Raw genomic sequence first — 20494 nt, 5'->3', positions numbered from 1 at the left:
CGACCGGCATTTTTATTCTCTTGTCGGCATCATGAGGAATGCAGTCGGTAATTTGACTACATTCAAGACGATTGATGCTTGCTCTGCGAGGCTAGGATTGTAGTCGATGATAGACAAAGTCGGTTGAGGTGTCGTGTTCCTCGCCGTCGGTCAGAATCACGTGGATCGCGACCGGGTTCGGCGTTCTTCCCACTGCCGAGTCGTGTTCTTCGCGCAACTTTACCCCATACCCCACAGAGAGAGGAGTGGGATTCATGCCTGTCAGAGATCGAGCACGAGGATAGTCCACTCAAGCGCCGCGAGCTCAATGAGTAGCCAGGGCGTCAAACGCCCTAGACGGCTCCTAGCAGCGTAAGTGCTCGCTCCACATCCAACGACAACCTCTAATTTCATCGAGCAGCTGCTACAAATGCCACGAACAGAAGATTAAATGCTCCGGTAAACAGCCCTGTCAAGCATGTGAGGCCACCGGGCGAGCAGACGATTGCCAGTTCCCCACCAAAGAACGGAAAATTCGTGTTACCGAGAACTATCTCAACAAGCTCGAAGCAGACAGCAAGCGTTTACGGGCTCTGACGAGAACCCCAGCGCCGGAGGCAGATCACGACATCGAGATTAGCACTCCGCCAGAGACTTACGACCAAGACGAGCCTCCGCCGCTGTCCAAAGAGGAGAGTAACCTGTTCAATCCTCTCTTCGACAGGCAGCAAGAAAAGCCCATCCACGAACGTTCTTCAGAGCCAGGATTTATTGGAGAAGCATCTTGCGCTGCGTTTAGCAACAGACTCTTATCATGTCTCGACGATACCTATACCCCATCTACCGCTGGATTGTCGAACTACCATCGACTCAATACACAAAATGCACTATCAGTCCAGCAAAGTGCCGAATTTCCTGAGCGTATGCATGTCAAACTATTGTTGAACGTCGCTCGGCGCTTCATCGGCAACTACCATCCGCTTTTCCTTGAAGTCACTTTCATGAGAGAGGTGGATGCAGTATATCGGCGAGAACTCATACCGTCGTCCTTGTGGCTGTGCAAATTCTACTCGTTGATGGCTCTGGGTGAGATATACACACATCGGCGAGGGGTTGGGGATAATAATCGGGTGCCAGGCACCAATTACTACGTAAGGGCCGTACATCTGCTACAGCAAGACCAGGACTATTGCGAGGAACCGTCTTTGATGCAAGTTGAAGTTCTTACGCTCTTGGTGAGGACCTCCACCGTTTCACAAACATGACTAACATGTACTCAGGCATGGGCGTCGAATATTCTCGGTCGCATTAGGACCGCGTTCTCCTACAGCGGAATTGCCACAAGGCTGGCGCTGAGTCTAGGAATGCATCGATCCGCGTCGAGACACACCACGTTAACGCCAGTAGAACGAGAGAGTCGAAGGCGGACCTGGTGGGTTCTTTACTTTTTTGATCGCTTCTCTGCGTCGAAGCTCGGTCAGCCCATCACCGTGCGAGATGAGGACATTGATGTCGAGATGCCAAGCATGGATGGCTTGACAAAGGAGGAGATGGCCGAGTTTCTCGATCCCCGAAACCTCATTATCAACATCAAACTAGCACGAATTATCGGAAATATCCGTAAGTCTTCTTATCAGTCACTCCTGCAGCATCTAACTCCGCATCAGTGACGCAAATATACGGGATACCGAAAGCTACGAAAGGACTATATATTCACCAAGTGCACAGTATACTAAAACAGCTTCGAGCATGGCACGATGATCTGCCATGCGACATGCGTGTCACAGATCGAGGGACACCGCGCCCAGTTGCAAGCCTCCATCTGGCCTATAACCAGTGTATCATACAAACCACCCGCCCTGTCCTCCTTCACCTCTTCAAGATGCAATTTCAGCTTGGCTCCAAATCACACGAAGCATCACCACGACAGCCAGTCTCATCGATTACGCTAGCACTCGCCGAAAGCTGCGTCAATGCGGCCCAAGCTTCAAGCCGCATCGTCGAGGGTCTTTTTCTTGACGGCTCGATCGCGACGTTCGGATACTGGGACGCACATCACATCTTCTCGGCAGCCATGATCCTCATCATGTCAGCAATGATGAAGCCGACCGCCGTCAACTCCGACCATCTCGAAACTCTGCTCAGTGTCCTGCGATCTATTAAAAACGATGGAAACATCCCGGCGGTAGACTTTTGCGATCGACTATCACACATCCAAGCGCGTGTCTCGAGTTTGCGAGCTACTGGGCGGTTGGATGGTGTTGAGCTTGACAAGCCGTCGTCCAGCAAGTCACGTCCACCGGCGGTCTCTGCTTCTACGTCAGTGCCAGACCAACAGTTTCAGACCCCGGCTAGCATGGAAGATAATGCAGGCATTATCAATTATGACACTGTTGACGTTTTGGGGAACCCTCTCATTGGCAGCTTCTTGGATCGGAACCAGGTACAGTGGTTAGATACTTTGTTCTCGGAAGATGGGACGTTAAAGGAGTTTGCGTCGGAGATTGAGGAGCAGTTTTTGTTTAATTCATGATATCACATTTAATGACATTGATGTTCGATATATAATGCACATTTTGATCAAGTGAAGCTCTGATGGATATATGTTTCGAGCTAGTGGTGGTGAAGAATTAGATGCACGGACAATGCAGGTGAGCGCCATGACAGCTCGACAGCACGCCATCGAGCGACTTAATGGAATGGTAATAAGATGCAGTCATGATCAAGGGACTATCTTTTCCATCCAGAACATGAATAATTGAATTATCAAGAGGGTCTCTAGGAACTTCCTGAGTAGGTTTAGATCAGCCTCGCTTTCTCCACTCAACCTTCTTTCAGCCGCCACTAGTCCGGAGACAGCCTAGCGTCATAACCCAGCTTGCCGGTTGTCCGAGGAGAACAACCGAAGAACCATCCAAGTCAAATCACAGTGGGATTTGGAGATGTACCACTACCACGTGGATGGAGGACCTTCTCCGGAGTTTGATATCTCGTCCGGGAATTACCCGATCCAACATGGCACCATACACCACCGGCAACAATCAACTTACCGACCGCCGGCAAAGCCACCCACACCGACCTTACTCCAAATCCGCCCATGGCGTCCAATCAGACTCTTCAACAGGAATAAGAAAGTGGGGTAGCATGCCCCTGTCCCGCTTTCCAAGAGGTGAAGTCAACCTGATGCTATCTCCAGCATTATCTCCCTTATCACGACGCTTTCTGGGGTAGTCCGCATATGCCATCTCCTCCACTCTTGGGACTTTCATAAAACCGCCCTGTGCCCTCGTATTTTCACCTTCCTCCACCGTCATCCCAGGCTTACCTGTTCCTCTCTACTCTTTAGAGTACAGGTCTATTCGCCACGATGACCACCAAACCAGACACAACCTCGTCTCTAACAGACATTCCCTCAAAGGAACTGGAACAACAAACCGTCACAGCCGAGCATGACATCTACATCGACCCCGTCGCCGAGAAGGCCCTTCTCCGCAAACTCGACATGTGGATCGTCCCCCCAGTTATCCTGCTCTACCTCCTCAGTTTCCTCGACAGAGTAAACATCGGCAACGCCCGCTTATACGGAATGGAAGACGACCTCGGCCTCGAGGGTGACCAGTACCAGATTGCTGTCTCCATCCTCTTCGTCACCTACATTCTCTCCGAGCTCCCCTCTAACCTCGTCATTAAGAAATTCACCCCCTCCCGCTGGATCTCCTTCATCACAACCGCCTGGGGCGTCGTCGCAACCCTCACAGGCATAGTCAAAGACTTCAAGGGCCTTGTCGCCTGCCGCGTCATCCTCGGCGCCCTCGAAGGCGGCCTCTTCCCGGGCCTCACAATCTACCTAACAATGTTCTACACAAAGCGCGAGTACGGCCTACGCATCGGGTACCTCTTTGTCTCCGCCGCCATCGCCGGCGGCGTCGGCGGCCTCCTCGCCTTTGGTATCGGCCACATGGAAGGCGTCGCAGGCCTGCTCGGCTGGCGCTGGATCATGATCCTCGAGGGCATCCCAACCGTGATCCTCGGCATCTCCATCTGGTTCTGGTTCGCCGACACCCCAGACTCAGCACACTACCTCACCATGGCAGAGCGCGAACTCATCGACCTGCGCATGCGCCGCCAGATCGGATACACCAAATCCTCCGAGCAAATGCACAAAGAGGACGTCTACGCCGGTCTCAAGGATTGGAAAATCTGGCTCTTCTGCATCGGTCAGTTTGGCGGCGACACCATCCTCTACGGATATTCGACTTTCCTGCCTACAATCATCAATGGTCTTGGCGACTGGAGCACCGCTGAAGTGCAGGCTCTTACGATCCCCTGCTACGCCGTCGGCGCGATCAGTTATCTAGTTGCAGCGTGGTTTTCCGACCGCTTACAGCGACGAGCACTCATTACCGTTGCGTTTGGCTTCACCTGCGCCGTTGGTTATGCGATCCTCGTCAGCACTGCCCCCGGCGGTGTCCGCTACTTCGGCTGCTTCCTCGTCGCAATGGGCCTCTACGTTATCGTCGGCTTACCGCTCGCCTGGCTCCCAAGTAACAACCCGCGGTACGGCAAGAGAACAGTCGCCACAGGGTTGCAGTTGACGATCGGTAATTCAGCGGGTATTCCGGCTCCATTCGTACGTCTCCCTTCCTCTTCCAAGTCAACCTCCTATCCTTTAGAAATAGCGCAACTGCTAATATGTTCTCTCTAGCTCTACAAAACAAACGAAGGCCCCCGCTTCGTTAAGGGCCACGCCGTGTCGATGGCGCTGGTAGCAATGTCTGCGGTCGTCTACCTGCTCTTCTGGGCTTGGTTCCGCCGCCAGAACAAGCGCAAGCTTGAGGGCAAGGAGGATTACCGGGTTGAGGGGTTGTCCGAGGAGGAGGCGGAGGAGTTGGGGGAGCATAATCCAAGGTTTTTGTATACTTACTAGAGACTTGAGAGCGTGGTTTGATGGGTCAGCGCTAGGGCGCGGTTCTGATGATATTAATATAGGAGGGGCATTTTGAGCGATTTCTGGCTCTTTGTATGGATAAGTTTCCTGACCACCTAAGGAGTCTTGAAGAATCTCCGAGTTCTCTGTCTGCCTCGCCAAGCAGCCACGGAGCGCCCTCAGCCAATCAATCACCAACCAGGAAGGCGGCTGCTAAGACGGGAGATCTTTCCTATGGCTCTGGCAAGGCGCAGACCTGCAGGTGCCAGGTGGTGTCTTAATAGGTGGCTTTCCAAAAACCTGTCAAATTGTCTTTCAAGCTGAAACACAGCCCTGCGATGCGAGGCTCCGTAATCTAGTCTGGCCTCGTTTGTCTCCCTACGCCCTTTTTAAACATATGTTCATCCAGTCTCCCTTGATCATTACTTACGGTCCCTCTGAATATACATGCTACGCTCCCCAATGGCCGAAGCATTCTCAGTGGCATCTGGAGCAGTAGGCGTCATAGCTCTCGGTCTTTCGATCTGCCAGGGCTTACTCGCTTATTATGACCCGTTCAAGACATTTAATGAACAAATCAGCGATATTGAGTCTCGAATAAGAGCATTAGAGGGAATATTGGATGTACTACGACGGGTCCTCGATGAGGGCTTAGCGCAATTCGGCCCTTCAACAGCTCAATCCACAACAGTCGCACTTAGCACGATTTGCTCTTGTCGGGACGGGCTGAATAGACTCCAGGCCATTCTGCAAAGGTGTACTCAGACCAATGGCTCCAAGATCTCCACCAGACTAAATCGCCAAGTTAACCGATTATTATACCCTTTCAGACGAGAGACTCTGATGGCACTCATGGAGCTATTGGACTGGTTGCAGGCGACCCTTAATATTTCCCTCCAAATGCTGATGATGTGAGTAGGTAGTGAAAAAAAAAGGCCCACAACTCCTTTTCAGGCGTGTTATTGACTCGGGGAATTTTATGCAGTTCTATGATAACCAGCAACCGAAGCCAGCTTGACCTAATGGCCAGGAGCTTCACATCAAGCGCGTCGAATATAAGCGAGATCTTGGAAGTTACAAATCGCCTAGACCTGAGCAGTATTGGCCTTGCTAACAAATTGAAGCTGCTTGCACGTCAGCTGAATCAAGTGGTAGGAGAATCGCTGCAGCCCCATATTACAATCAGAGCGATCCTAACGTGTTGCATTTCAGGAATTGAGTATTCGTGGCACCCCAAGACTAGTAATGGCCTCGCTAACAACAGCGTCTACTACACGGCAAGGAGAGCGCAACGACACGAGAAACTTGATCAAATGCACGTGTCCGTACAACACTCAGCCTACCTCTTTACCCTGGGAAATTCCGAACGCGATCAGTTCGCCCGCCTGTCCTGTCCACAAGAACGAGCAGAGTATTGTTTTGTTCTCTAAACGATGGATGATCAACAACAGAATCTTTAAATTCTCGGTTTCAGCGTCATTGATTTTCCGGAAAGGAGCCCAAGGCTTGTGCATTTCCCCGAACCTTCAATTCCGGCCAATTGTTTTGTGGAATTCACCTGTATTCGGTCTTCTCCGCGAGACGAAGAAAAGGTTGAGGTCACCGGTGGCTGGCATTGAGATAGAGCACGCCCAGCAGAAGCTACTGAGACTATTTATGAATCGCGAAGGGGCCTACTTGGATACCTTACCCGATGGCAACACAATCTTGCATGTGAGTTTCTTTCAATTGGTCTCATTGTGAAATTCCACTCTTATTTCTGACTACTGGACTAGGAAATAACTGGTTGGCAAATACACAGCCATCTTTGGGATGACAACTCGTGGGTGATTTGGCGCAGTTTGATCAAGGCCATGCTACAGATGGGTCTGTCACCCAATCAAACCAACTCTTACGGGGAAACGCCAGTAGACTATATGGTCTCTTTTTTTTCCAATCCCTGTCAGCAGCAAGCTACGCTTAATATCTGTTCAGACCTGCTAAATGACGGAGGCTATATGACGTACCGTGCTCTTGACACGAGGCATTGGCCGAATGTGTACGATCCAGCTTACTACATGAAAAGATGCGATTTCCGTTGGAATGATACTCTCTGGCGAGACTACAGCATTCCACTCTTATGGAGTCTTCGCGATATACATGGGGTCCAAGGTAGACATTTTAGCAGAAAAGGAGCCTAACGAAAGCTAACTTCTTTCAGATATTAATATTCCGAAAGAGCTAGAACCTCTCATCTATAGGTCAAGGGATCTTCTACTGTCACTTCTGAGAAGCGGATGTGATTTTCAGACCTGGGTTGCATCTTATACCCAATGGCCTCCCGGCCTTTCTTTACTACTAGAGTACGGCTATACACCAACAAAAAATTGTGCCGTACGAGCATGCGAAGCAGACTGTGAAGAAAGTCTCCAACTATTGATTAGTACAGGAGGCTTTGAGATCGGATGCTCGGTGCTGGAAGTAGCAGCAAAACAGCATAACCCGGCTATTACGAAACTGGTGGTACAAGCACTCGCTGACCACAGAAGGCAGCTGTGGGACTTGGCCGACAAATACTTGCCAAATGAAATCAAGTCTCGTCTTGACATCCGACCAGGTTGTCTGTTAGATATTGAGGCCTACGGCGTCTACCAGCTTCTTAAAGAGAAAATTGTTGATATCGATGATCTGGAGATGCATTCGCGATGGACTGTCTACGACCACATCGGGGCCAACTTGGAATTAGCAGCTCTTCTGTGGGATACCGGCTTCCACGGTGTGGATGAAGAGAACCACGATCACATGACTCCGCTCATGATTATGTGGTCGACCACGCCGCCTTGCAGCCTCGACACCTTCTTGTCAAAAGCGAATTGGTTTGTCACAAAAGGTGCTGACGTTAACCGTCAGAAGTCGGGCACTTCCACCACCGCTCTGCATTGTCTGTCGTATGACTTGGGCAGACTTTTGGGATCCATGGAAAGTGCTTCGCGTGTTGCTTCTGAATTGCACCAGCTGAGCGCAGAATCCGCAGACCTAATACGCAAAATTCTGGTCGATGAACTCTGCGACGATTGCTGGTGTCCTTGCTCTTGGGATGGATGCAATGGGCTTACGAGACTTCTTGGGGGCCTTTTCCAAATACGGTCTGGAAGATGTATGAAGGACCTGGTACAAATTCTTGCGATTTTGTTGGAGGCTACCATGCCTTTATTAGAGCCAATCGCCCAGAAACGCCTTTATCCTCGTGTTCTCCGCTATATTGCGTGTCAAGAGCTAGAGGTTACCCACACATGCGTGCACAAAGTATACGGAGATAGGGAGACCTGCCTAGAGAATGTTTATGAAATTCATGATGACGAGGAGCACCTTTTATCAGAGCTTGAGCAACTTTTGGATGAAACTATCTTACCAGGAACAACACCAATCTGCCCGAATTCGCTAACGACATGGTGGATTCATACCAAGAATGCCGTTTTGGCACGCAGTGCGCCCAGCAAAGAGGAAATTAGTCGAGTTCTTGAAGTTGGCGTTTGTTTGGAAAGATGAGGATATCGCTTTGGAGTATGTCTAGTGCTTAGCGCTTTTCCATGATACGGTTTCTTTTCATCGAAAGGTCCACATAATGACAGTCAAGATAAAAGGCTTAACCATCAAAGACTTGAATCTGAAGCTAATTATGACGATAAATGGTAAGAGCAGAGGAGCAAAAACATACAACAGTTGGGATTCGCATGTGGTCGCCCATACTACTACTTTCCAACCGGCTAGGGATCGAACGCGGTCAATAATAGGGTGGGTGTGGTGTTGTCTGGGTGGGACTAGGGTGAGTACATAATGAATAGATAGGGTATTATTCTCATTTTATGCCCGGCTTACATGCCCTACTTGCCTCGTACAAGCTGCTTATCCTACCACGCGATCTTTTCCTCAATCGGCACAACTTCAAGGGCATGCAAGCAATAGTTACTATGAACACCCCATTCACCCGAGCCGAGCAAGAGGTGAACTGTCCCGTCCTAACCAGGACCCATCGTTTTGCATTGCACGCGATGCGCTGCCCTAAGAGCTCGGCTCACTATAAACATGACTCCAATCCACAGGACTCCCCAAATTCGGACTCCCATCACTATGCGTCCCAACCAACTGCACCATCGTGTACCGCGAATCATCACAGGCACCGGCAGCATTCCTCGTCGCATGGTACGCAATCCACGTCTGACTCCCATCAGGACTCTGAAAGAAACTATTATGTCCCGCTCCATAGTTCCCATTCGCCGAGGCAAACACGCAGCCGTTCCGCTTACTCCACGCCGTTGCCTCTCGCGGGTCCGTTACGCCGTCCCAGGTTAGTCTGCCGAGACAGTAGTTTGGTGTCCAGCAGTAAGATGCAGAGTAGATGATGTGTGTTTGTCCGTTGTAGTATAGGGCGACGGGGCCTTCGTTGACGGGCGTGCCGTGGGTTTCGAAGGGGAGGGTTGGCTGCGAGATTACGTGGATTGGGCCCGTGAGGGAGGTGTAGTCGGTTCCGAGTTGCTGGAGGCAGATGGATTGGTGGGGGACGCCGTGGAAGCAGGAGTACATGAGGAAGTTGCCCCAGGTGTTGAAGCGGAGGACGGAGGCGTCGATGGACCAGGCGGTTGTCAGTTGGGCGGCGTAGGTGTAGTCGTCCCAGGGGGTGGGGCCGCCTGTTTTTTTATTTTATTACTGGTTAGCGATGGCGCTTCAGAAAGGAATGAAGGAATTGGAATTGAAAGAGAGTGCAGTGCCTACCGGCGAGAACATGCAGGTTCTGCCCATCGAGGTTGTCTCCGTTTCCGGCTGTGAAATAGACGTACCACCGGCCGCCGAGGTAGTGGACTTCGGGTGCCCAGACGTTGCAGCATCGCGAGGACGTGGTGTCTGAGTATATGACCTTGCTGGTCGCAGTCTTTAGACCCTCGATTGTTGGTGAGCGCGCGATTTGCACGTTGGTCCACTCGGTTGTGAGGAGGTAGTAGTAGCCCCCGGAGTATGCGATGAAAGGATCGCTGCCGCCGGGATTACGGATGGGGTTCATCCATGCCAAAGACAGAGAGACGGTTGAGAGGAGGGCGAGAAGGGAGAATAAAGTCTTCTGAAATGATGTCTTCATCTTGAGGAATGCGAGTAGTTACTCCCTGCTTAGGTTCTGACAGATCAATTGGCGTTTTCCTTGATGAGTAGGCCGCTATTTGTATTTCTTCTACCATAATCTCGAGGCACATCTGATTGAAGGGCCTCGTATGGAAGGAAATGACTGTTCTGCAGTACCCCGGAGTGTGGCGCAGTGTCCCGCCGGAGAGTAGCTGCATCCAGCCCTATGCACCGGAGTTGTCCGTGGTCAGCTCGGCAAATCTCCTGCATGGAAAACGAGACGGAATCTCCTCAATCGCAGAAACGGTCTATTCTGTTTTTATTTCTACTTTATAGTCTAAATTTTCACCGTCACTGGCGTCGCCCGGTCCTTTTGTTTTTGTTCACTCGCAACATTGGATCCCAGCATAATCTGCCGTCGCGCGCAACTGCATAACCTTGGCGACTCATCTTGACTGCAGACCCGAGCGCCAAAGTTCGTTATTAAGAATAAACGTAGCAGCGAAGCCATAGCCGCGGCATAACTGCGGCATAACTGCATGTCGCCCGCCGAAATAGCTCGACGATGGCTTGTCTGCTACATCCCACGGGACATCTAGGAATCAGTTATTCTGCTGGCGAAGTGCTAGTGCTGTAGGGTTATTGAAGGAGTGGATACAAGAGCCACAACAGTATACTGGGCCGGAGGATACATTTTGCTCGCGTCTCGTGAAAATCATCGGGTGAAGAGTCCAACGATAATGCTATGCGAGTGGATAGCTGGCAGTCCGTTAAATCATCATCTGTGCGGTTGAACTGCACACCCGGAAAGGACGTTATGATATTTCCCTCGAGTCTCCCATATTTGAACTTGTCCAACTGACCGTCAATTGAGTACTATAATAAGGTCTGCTTGTTCTGATATTCAGGGTAAATAGATATTTGCGAAGCGTTCAAAGCCTAGAGCATTGCAGTACTCATGATATGAATGCATTGTTTTGATTTCAATACAACCTCTCATTGCGTCAGGTTCATACAGGGGTTTGATACAACCTACATGGTGTTGAGATTTCCCACCAATGTGCTGCCGCTTGGCTTGCTTAGTCGACAAAACCTAGGTTTCTGCCATATGCTAACTTCCTTATATGAGCACAGTAGCATTTGTCCTCATTTGGATTAGAGGAGGTCTCCACGTCCCTGGTTCAGGAGCTTGTGCCTGCTCCGGCCTCTCTTACAACACTATCTTGTCCAAGGCTTTGACACGCGTGGAGGAACAACACCAGTTCTGCTTTATGCAGGCCTTCAACAGAAGGAACATGGCTCAATTGGATTGTAATCTAGTGAATATGGGCACAGGAAGCAGAAGAGATAACTGGCAGCCATGACAGCGCCAGTCACAATTGGCGGTACAATATGATCACATGGGTAGCTGTGAATTGGGCAGACATAACTAAGTTCTTGGACATCTTGGTCATTCAATGAGGGCTTGGATCTAGCCAACAAAGATGTAATACATGCTAAGATATGCATCTTCTAAGAATAAGAGTAGCTGGCCAGATATATCAGGTATTAAAGACTGGAGTATAAGTAAATATAGTTAGCTATAATATTTAGATCTCCTATTTTAGAACTTATTATAGTAGTGCCTAGCTAGGGCTAATAGCTTATACCTTTTACTTAACTAGGAGTTTCTATATATATTAGTATTTAGCTTAATTAGAGAGTAAGATATTACTATCTACCTTATACTAAGATAAATACTATTACCCTTAATATTTATATATTTCCATGTAATACTTGGTAATATATAAGATTAGTGGCTATTAAAATATTATTCTATTCTTAGTATTTACAGGTTATACTATAATAACTTTATTTTTATCCTTTTTATATATTAAGAGGGACCTTCCCGCTTTATAGCTATCCTTAGATATTAAGATAAGTACAAGCTTTATATTAAAAGTAATAATATTACTTGTATAATAGCTCCCCCATATACACTTAATATTTAAGAGATCTTATAGTATTATTTCTTTAATATTTAACCTGCATCCTATCTAACTCCCTAAGATTTTTAATCTTAATTAATATAGCTATAAAATTACTACAGCCCTTTTAGCTTTTATAGCTATTATTTATACAGCCTATTTTAATAATATTATCTAGTATTAGTATTTACCTATCTCCTAATCTCTTTTTTTTTAAGTATATACCTCTTTAACTAACCTTAATAAGGGCTAACTAATCCCTCCTCTTAATAAATAGCTCTACTATTAGCAGCCTCTCTTTTCTAGCCTTAGCCTAGTTCTCTATTATAGTCTATATAGTAACCTACTTTACTATACTCTTAATATTTAATACTTCTTATAGTATTTAATAAATTACTATCTCTTATATTATCTATAATACCCTTACCTGGATATTCTATAGTATTTATCTAGCCCTGATAATTAATAATACTCTATATACTATTATCCTAGCTATTAGAATCCCCTAGTTCTTAAATAAAGTATTAAATTACTATATTAATTAGCCAAAACACTGCTGCGAAAGTCACAGCCGCACGAGTAAATGATAGATCTAATAAGTTCGTCAAGTATATCTTCAGTCCTGAAGAGCCAGGCGTACATCAGGGGACCCCTATGAAGGAATCCACGGCCATGGGCCGGTGAAGCCTCCTGGGAAGGGTGGTGTGAAAGAGGAGGAGACTCCGATTGTGCTTCATCTGGAACAGCGAAGCATCAAGTTTGGCGATGGAAATGTCTTTATCAGTTTGACGCAGCAGCTAAGATATATGCATTCCTTGAAACGCTTGAGCACGTGCTTGGGAATATCAGGGCATCGTCATTTTGGTATCATACATAACTCCGAACACAGACTTCATAATCGTAAGTACAACCCACTTGTGGCCCGTAAGCTAGCTCCGGTGCGTGCATTTCTCAATCCATCCATGCAGTGGCCGACTGACGCAACTACACGAAACTCATCAACGGGAAAAATGCCAACCCTGGGCTATCCGTGGACAAACTACAGCAAATCGCCGGGGTATCCCTTCGCAACCTGACACACCGCTACAACGCTACCCTTGATCTCCCCTTTGCCAATCTTGGCCCCGAGCTAAGCTCCGTCTACCCCAGCAGCCTGGTAATTCTGACAATGCGGGATTCCGACGCCGTATGGTGGAGGTCCTGGAACGGCACATGGGGCGCGTATCACGCGGAGAATCTAAAAGGAATAGTTTTGCGTGCGCTCATCTTCGCCGTTTGGGACATGCCGGACTCCTGGCGCCAGACGGAGGCGTCGATCGCGGGCTGGCGGCAGCGGTTCGGCTGTAACGGACCAGCTGTGCACGGGCATCATAATACAGAGATCGTTAGCCGAATCCCGGCAGATCGGCTTTTGGTGTATAATGTTAAGGAGGGCTGGGATCCGCTGTGTCGGTTCCTGGGGGTGGAGGTACCCGCGGGTCCCTTCCCACACGTGTAAGATGCCACTCTGCACCTTCGGCTGCTTCTTGAAAGAGATATTGATGATTGGCTCGCAGAAACGATATCGAACAGGCAAACAAGCGGTTACATCACTAAAGATAGAGGGGATTTTCTTCTGGATTATTTACTTGGCTATTGTTGGCTGCGGTATCTACGCCTTGCGGAGTGTGCTCTGAGAGCAGAGACAACTGTAACCATATGTTATGCGCAGTATGATCATGTTGTTCGATTAACTACAGACCCAAAGTAACTAATCGAGGGCTCTCTGGGCAAACAAGAAAGCTCCACAACTCCTTTTTTATTAAGATATAGATTGTGTCTCAAGATCCAGCGTACTACAGATCTGAGACTTCGTTGACTCGAGGTAGTACCTATAACCAAACAGGCGAGTACAAGGTAAAATATCCAACCTGGCCCCCCAAATTCGAACTATCTCCGTGCTCGGCATTACCAGCGCCCAAGGCGACTCAGCTGCCCGTTCGCGAGTAACTAAACAAGAAAGTCTCCAACGTCAAAGGCCGCGGCACAACAAGAGATCCATTTTCGGAGGAAGCTCAGTAGGTCCGTCGGAACAACCAAACAACTGCGTTTAGTTCTAACGCAGTCGAAGTTTAACATAGGATTTCATGGGCTCCTAACGGTTTCACCCGCCAGCTTTCTCACTTGACTCCAGCTGAGGTCAGTCTTTACAGGACTCAGAGTCCCGATAATGGCTGGCAGTGGGTGCATAGAAGATGGAACTACGATCAGCCAGCAGAGATAATACCACAGCCCCAGCTTGGATGCGTCAGTTAGGGTAACAGTAATCCGGCTCTAAGCCAGATTAATGTGGTTGAGAGCCTATACATGTAATCACAAGATCTGTATACTACAGGCCTGCTGAGTGTCTTGGATTGACTTTGACTGGCAAAGTCCAGCTTGACGAAAAGCCCAGTCAAAGTGGTCCAGATTACGTTTGTGAATATGATAATCAAGTTTCTGATTGAGAAGAATAAGAGCACCTGCATAAACGGCCTATTTTCCAACATCTATACTCTGTACAGAACAGGTAAGGCCATTATTCATTAGTGTATTCTGCAGGGCGAGGAAGAGATAGCTAAAGAAGCAAGGAGCTCCATTAAATGAGTAGTATCAATATGTCAGGCTGGTCACTGAAATGCGCGTTTGTCGTCGGCGAAGGGTCAGCGCGGGAATGAAGAAGCTGAATTATCGAGCCAGGTTGAGGTCTCCTTCGGTCTGTGGTGAGTTAGTCGCGTGAAGATATAGCAGGTATATTCACTTGCTTTACTCACCCAGCTATGAGACCTAGGAATCACCTATAGACTACACCTGACGCTAGTCTGGAGTCATGGCGCCCTTTTAGTGCGACGGAATGTCCTTAACCAGCACACTCGCTGGCTCACAAGGGCATCACACAAGTCTAGAGTGAAATCAAGTTGGCAAACGCGTAAGAAAAAGGACATTTCCCAACCTTTACCAGCAGGCAACTGGCCGTAGTCAGGTACAAGTCCTCAGCGCTAGGCACGAGTGGCCATCCCCCGATAGTGTCTACAGCTAAGCGCCGCATCACACACCCCAATTCGTAAACGTTGGTGACCACCAAAGCATCGCGCACGTGGTCAATGTTGATAGAAGATCTTGGTTCCTGATAGATCGTATCTCCTCCGTGGCTCGGTGGTTTTCGCGGCACATCCTCGCTCCGGCGAGTCAAATGTGATTTGTTCAAGCTGTGCCCCAAACTCAACGAGTCTGGTCACAACGCCATCAAGCCCGTTCTCGGATGCGTCATTCAACACCTGGGGACCCACGGGTGTCCCATTCTCTATGAGCATATAGGCAGCTCCCGCAGACTTCATAGAGATGACTATTATTAATGCCCTCGAATCGGGTATGGCGACTGTGGCGAGTAGCTTCTCTACCACCTGTACAGAGTCACACGCGGCGGCAATGGCTAACAAGAGTTGATATATATCATCATCTGTCTGGTCAATCTCCTGCAAGATCAAGTTGGCGAGGAACTGGTCGTAGTCAATTAAAGTCGAAACAATGGTATCAGGGCGAAAACAACGGTATCTATTGGCGAGTATGTCTACGACGGCAGGGTGGTTGTAACAGCAAGCCAGTGTTATGGCTGTGGTAGCTGGCTGAAGGTTAAATGGGCTGTCGAACGGGTTGAGTGGATCTGACGGGAGTGTCCACGGCGTCCTTAAGCTCTCACCCACCAACAACCTGACAATATCTGAGTGGCCAAGTCGTGCGGCTTCTGCGAAGAGCTTGTAGTCAAAGACAATTCCACCTCTTGTCAGAACTTCAACGAAGTCCGTTCTTCCGAGGTGAATAGCTAGAGAGAGCGGCGAACGCAGCAGCGAAGGGTAGTAGGCGTTGACTGTGGCCCCGGCTTCGACCAGCATATTCACAAAGGAGCAATTACCAACTCGCATAGCTGCCATGATGGGCACATCCGTTGCGTGAATCTCTGCATTTGGATTTGCACCAAGTAGTAGAAGGGCCTTTAGGGCTGGTTCGTTGTTACACCTGATTGCTTTGATGAGAGCAGTTTCCACTTGACCTTCAGCAATCTGGTGCGTGTCAAGTCGAAGAACCGAAGCCACAGCCATCTGCAATGCAGTATGCCCATAATTGTCAACAGCATCCTTGTCGAGCTTGTACGGTAAGACTAATTTTAGAGCATCTGCATTAAGCCTCGCAGCTGCAATAAACGCCGGTGTCTGCCCTTTAGCATCCTTGTGCTCCGGATAGGCCCCGTCGTGGATTAGAGCCTTAACCACAGTGTTGTTTCCCACCTCGATAGCATAAAACAGCGGTGTTTTCCCGAAGACATCCGGAATATCAGCGTCTATCCCCGGAAAGTCCAATAGGATCTTGACGACGTCATGGGAATTGTTGAGCGCGGCGAAATGTAGAGGGGAACGACCGTCAATATCTTGAGCGTTGATATGAGCCTGCCTGCTTTGGATTACTATGTTCATTGCCTCGGTGGAGCCACTCCCTGCTGCGTGGTGAATAAGGAGCCTCTTCTTGTGATCTAGCAAGCCAGGCTTCGAGTGTTGTAGCAGCTTTTGAATCGCGGGAATAAAATTCATCTTTGCTGCCAGGTGAAGCAACGGCATGTTGTCATAATAATAGAGTGGGATATTGAATACCTCCTTTCGTATACTCGGGAAATCAGGATCGCCCAGAAGTGAAAAGAGAGGCGTGTGTTTGTTTGCAATGGCCCATGCAAGCATTCCAACTAGATGGGATTCGAGGGAATCCCCAATAATATCCCAGGGATGGACTCTTTCCGAAAACGAGTTGTTGAGGGCGATTGCTTTAAACCTGCCCCAAAAGGTAGAACTGTCATCTATTGTCTCCAGCAAAGACGCCCAGTTACTACATGCAAAGCCAAAGAACTTGGGCCGCTCCATTGTGGTCACAGTAGACGGGAGCCTCGGTGGCCAGTGTATCTGGAGTGGCGTTGACCTTGACACTATTTTCCCAAAGAGCTTGGCGTATGGTACATGCTTCTGAAGGGTATCAATAACGCCTCTTCCGTCCGTTAGATCCCTGTACCGCTCGATGGCGCGAGAATACAATCCCGACTGGAGGTGGACAACGCACAGTTGCCCAAGTTCTTCCTTGGCCGTGGGCAAGGTCTGATCAGACCAGGTATGTTCTCCTCGTTCCGTTCCCTGTGCCATGAATTGGCTGACAGAGTAGTGTGTGAGTCGAAGTTTGCCATCCGTGGTTTGAATAACCAAGTGCGAGCATAGTCTGAGAAGCTCCTTCTTCGGCATCGTGTTTCGAGGGTCCACCAGCCCTGTTTTGACGTCAATTGCTAGCGCCTCCTGCATCTGAGACATGGTGAACGGGGTCACGGCAACACAGACCCAGAACAGAATCTTGTAAGCCAGACTACTGCGCTTCTGGTCGATTCTATCAATGCAACGCATATAGGTTTCGCTTAGGTCCTTTGGTAGGTTGTCCAAGCATTCTTCAATATCACGATCGGTAAAGCATTCCCCCCACAATACTTCCAGTTGAAGACTCACCCATAGAAACCTTCAAGACGATCTGTTAGCGGTATGTAAGTGGCGTCGGCAAGATTACGCATACATCTGATCTGCCCTCTCCGCAAGCCTCCGTCGAATCTTTAGCAGCAACTGCTGGTTCTCAGTCAAGGTCCGATGGCGCAGTTTCTCTTCCATTTTCCAGTCAATGAACCTGAGGATATCGCTACCATTTCCATGATTGGCGATGAATATGGTAGTTGACTCTGATATTGCCTGGCTTACATCCAGCCCTTCTCGGCCAGAAATAAGAACCCGCGAGTGGTTCTCCACGGCCATCTTCCGAAATACCTCGAGAATCTGGATTGCTTGGGCTCGTTCGCATTCATCCACACCGTCCACGATGAATATTGCGTCCGGAACCAGCCTGCAGACAGGGAAAAATACAGCTTCAACCATTTCGGTTAGCGATGATGGCCATCTCCCGGGGCCGTACAGTTGCTTCACACGGTTCACGACGCTCTCAGGAATATCAATGTCAAGGCGAGCCAAATGTCCGACAATTTGTTTGGTGTAACTTTCAAACACGTCAATTGCTTTCAACCGCGTGCGATCGGAGTGGCTGTAGAAAAAGTGAGCAACAATTGAAGAAGTCTCCTGCTGCGAGGCCTCTAGTAGTTGAATCACCGCGCTCCTGTAGTAAAGAACAATTAGTGCGCTCACATGTTTTCTCCCCAAAGGTACCTACGTGATGAAACTCTTGCCGCAACCGACTTCTAGATGTCAGCACCAGTGTTCAAAGTTATAGCATGTTGAACGCACTTTTTCCCGTAAGCCAGAGGCATGGCGGGCCTGTCTTCAATTGCCATTCATTAAATGTGATGTTCTGGACGAGCCAGCTAGCGGTACTGGGACATTTGCGATCCAGATAGTTGCGACAAGTCCGGAACGGGTCGTAGCTAGATAGTCTGTCAAAGATATTGTAATGCCTTTTTGAATCTGGTTTCAGTGGATACTCTGTCAGATTGACCCTAACAAAGCAGTTGGCAGATGATCAAGCATACCATGATGAATGATCTGCCACTCGGGTGTCTGCGAAAGCAGAATGAATCTCGACTCATCATGGAGCTCTCGACTATCTATAGGAAAAAGAGTTAGTCTGTCTTATATGTTCTTCATGTGACTACCAACCGAAGGCATCCGGCAAGGTTCCAGCTTCCGCAGTCCTGTTATCATCATGAATCAGGCCCATCAACTCCTTTGCATATGCGGCAGCGATTAGGGCCGCGTAGCATTGCCAACCCTTGTTCTTGTGGGAATCAGCGTAATCACAAATCCCACGAATAACTAGGCAGGGTAGGTTGTTCATCACACCAGCCGCTTCCATCTCGAAGCAGATAATACCATGTTCCTTCGCAAGCCGGTCTCGGGTAGAAGCATCCTTCATGACCTGAGATGCGGAGGCAATCAGACCATAGTGGATTCGAGGGCCTTCTGATGGGCGAGAATCGCGCACTATGAGCCTCGCAGGATCACATTGCTCACATGGAACGCCCTCTTTCTCGTGGTCGTAGTCGGCCTGGAACAAGTAGTCTGGGCCGGTTGGATGAAAAAAGTTGGACATCTTCGGATACCGCGTTTTGACCTCGAGGAGGAACTCAGATAGCCGGTTGGTACCCATCATGTGATTAGATTCCAAGTCTGCGACTGCAGTGAGAAGCTTTTGAGGCGGTCGATTCAGTGAACCTGTATGCATAAATCTTCCATTTGCCATGGTCTTTCCGTGGTCGTATTGGACAACACCCCCGTAGGTTCCCGTCGGCTTGCTCACAACAACATCGCCGAGCCTTATATCGACGCCAGAGGTAGGTACTCCGGCTCCAACGCCGACGATCAAAGCGAACTGCAGCGATGGAAATGTGGCCCACATCTGGGCGGAGACGGTGGCAGCGGCATTTGTCCCGTACTGACCTGATGGCAGACACGCAATAACGATATTGGTCCCGAATACCTCCCCAAGTACATATTTGTTAGCGTCGCGAGTTGACTGCCGTAATTGTTCGTGGCGCCGATCGAGCATTGCTTTAGCCGCAGCCATCTCCAGCGCCACCGCACAGATCCAGCCGACTGTGTAGGACTGGTGCTGGAGGCGCTTCTTCGGACGCATAGTCTGACTTGGATCCGCCATTCATATCCTGTGTCTGATTCGAGATGGATGAAATACTGACGCAGAAGATGAAATGAAAGGTCAAGAATGTTGGTTTTATTCATGGTCGCGCCTGCTCGGTGAGCCTTGAGGGGACCTTCGTTCTCAGCCTGATCACGGGACACAAGATGACAGGGATCACGATGGATCTGAATGGCACTCACATTATCCGTAAGCTGATGTGATGCCATACATACAAAGGTCATCCTCTGTGCCCAAGTCCTTCTCAAAATTCCTTGGAGGCGAAACCTCATTGATATTCCTTCCCTCGTGGCTGAACCAGAGGTATGGTTGCTCTTACCATAATATATCATGCTTGCTGCCACATTTCTCACACCCGCCAATATTCTGGATACCTTGGTATGCCTCCCACATCTCGTCACCTGTGATCTTGCAGTTATTCCCATTCTCATCCGTGCCGCGGATCCTGAAGGAGCAGCCGAATCCGGCATTGTTCGACCAGATGCAAGTGGAAGAGGTTGGTTACAGGCCCGTAGCCATGCGCTTGGTCAGAGAAGTAGTTCGGCTCCACCACGCCAGACCCGATGCGATGGGCAGAGTCCAGCTCTAGGTATATCCGTTCCGTTTGACAGGCGCTGAACCGACTGATTCCCAAGCCCAGGGGTAATTCCACTCGCTCACTGGTAATTCGAACCCCGTGTCTTCGTACAGGATCTCGTTCTCGACCATGTAGTGAGTGCAGATGAAGCTGCCGATGTTGTAGTTGATCGGCCATGCGGCCATATGGCCACAGTGAGATTGAGTAAAATTCTTTTAAGACTCATCTCCTATAACCATGGCTAACACATGA

General features: G+C 49.1%; 6 protein-coding genes across 6 annotated transcripts; 4 read left to right on the top strand and 2 right to left on the bottom strand.

Annotated features, from left to right (window-relative positions):
• Window positions 1-104: 104 nt before the first annotated feature.
• Window positions 105-2525, top strand: BJY04DRAFT_229320 (Zn(II)2Cys6 transcription factor). Its single transcript, XM_073719042.1, has 4 exons — window positions 105-351; window positions 401-1214; window positions 1260-1599; window positions 1647-2525. Exons 1-4 carry the CDS (start codon window positions 308-310, stop codon window positions 2510-2512), a joined length of 2064 nt encoding a protein of 687 aa, XP_073575993.1. The 5' UTR covers window positions 105-307; the 3' UTR covers window positions 2513-2525.
• A 751-nt stretch (window positions 2526-3276) lies between these two features.
• Window positions 3277-5321, top strand: BJY04DRAFT_178581 (major facilitator superfamily domain-containing protein). The gene is made up of 2 exons (XM_073709764.1): window positions 3277-4609; window positions 4685-5321. The coding sequence occupies exons 1-2, from the start codon at window positions 3347-3349 to the stop codon at window positions 4904-4906; spliced, it is 1485 nt and encodes a 494-aa protein (XP_073575992.1). The 5' UTR covers window positions 3277-3346; the 3' UTR covers window positions 4907-5321.
• BJY04DRAFT_178579 (uncharacterized protein) lies at window positions 5303-8534 on the top strand. The gene is made up of 5 exons (XM_073709763.1): window positions 5303-5817; window positions 5892-6057; window positions 6119-6619; window positions 6682-7057; window positions 7107-8534. The coding sequence occupies exons 1-5, from the start codon at window positions 5354-5356 to the stop codon at window positions 8432-8434; spliced, it is 2835 nt and encodes a 944-aa protein (XP_073575991.1). The 5' UTR covers window positions 5303-5353; the 3' UTR covers window positions 8435-8534.
• A 335-nt stretch (window positions 8535-8869) lies between these two features.
• On the bottom strand, window positions 8870-10019 carry BJY04DRAFT_229316 (glycoside hydrolase family 43 protein; the record flags this gene model as incomplete). Its single annotated transcript, XM_073719041.1, has 2 exons — window positions 8870-9573; window positions 9659-10019. The coding sequence occupies 2 exons, from the start codon at window positions 10017-10019 to the stop codon at window positions 8948-8950; spliced, it is 987 nt and encodes a 328-aa protein (XP_073575990.1). The 3' UTR covers window positions 8870-8947.
• Window positions 10020-13135: 3116 nt separating this feature from the next.
• Window positions 13136-13465, top strand: BJY04DRAFT_213709 (uncharacterized protein; the record flags this gene model as incomplete). Its single annotated transcript, XM_073715000.1, has 1 exon — window positions 13136-13465. The coding sequence occupies one exon, from the start codon at window positions 13136-13138 to the stop codon at window positions 13463-13465; it is 330 nt and encodes a 109-aa protein (XP_073575989.1).
• A 1621-nt stretch (window positions 13466-15086) lies between these two features.
• On the bottom strand, window positions 15087-19644 carry BJY04DRAFT_213708 (uncharacterized protein; the record flags this gene model as incomplete). The annotated part of the gene is made up of 6 exons (XM_073714999.1): window positions 15087-17529; window positions 17584-18171; window positions 18226-18250; window positions 18300-18476; window positions 18542-18616; window positions 18669-19644. The coding sequence occupies 6 exons, from the start codon at window positions 19642-19644 to the stop codon at window positions 15087-15089; spliced, it is 4284 nt and encodes a 1427-aa protein (XP_073575988.1).
• Window positions 19645-20494: the final 850 nt, after the last annotated feature.

This window comes from Aspergillus karnatakaensis (genome assembly GCF_047715665.1).
Source record: "Aspergillus karnatakaensis strain CBS 102800 unplaced genomic scaffold BJY04scaffold_4, whole genome shotgun sequence".
Taxonomy (NCBI): Eukaryota; Fungi; Ascomycota; class Eurotiomycetes; order Eurotiales; family Aspergillaceae; genus Aspergillus; species Aspergillus karnatakaensis.
The sequence above is the reverse complement of the archived record's forward strand: the minus strand, read 5'-3'. Positions and strand labels throughout refer to the sequence as shown.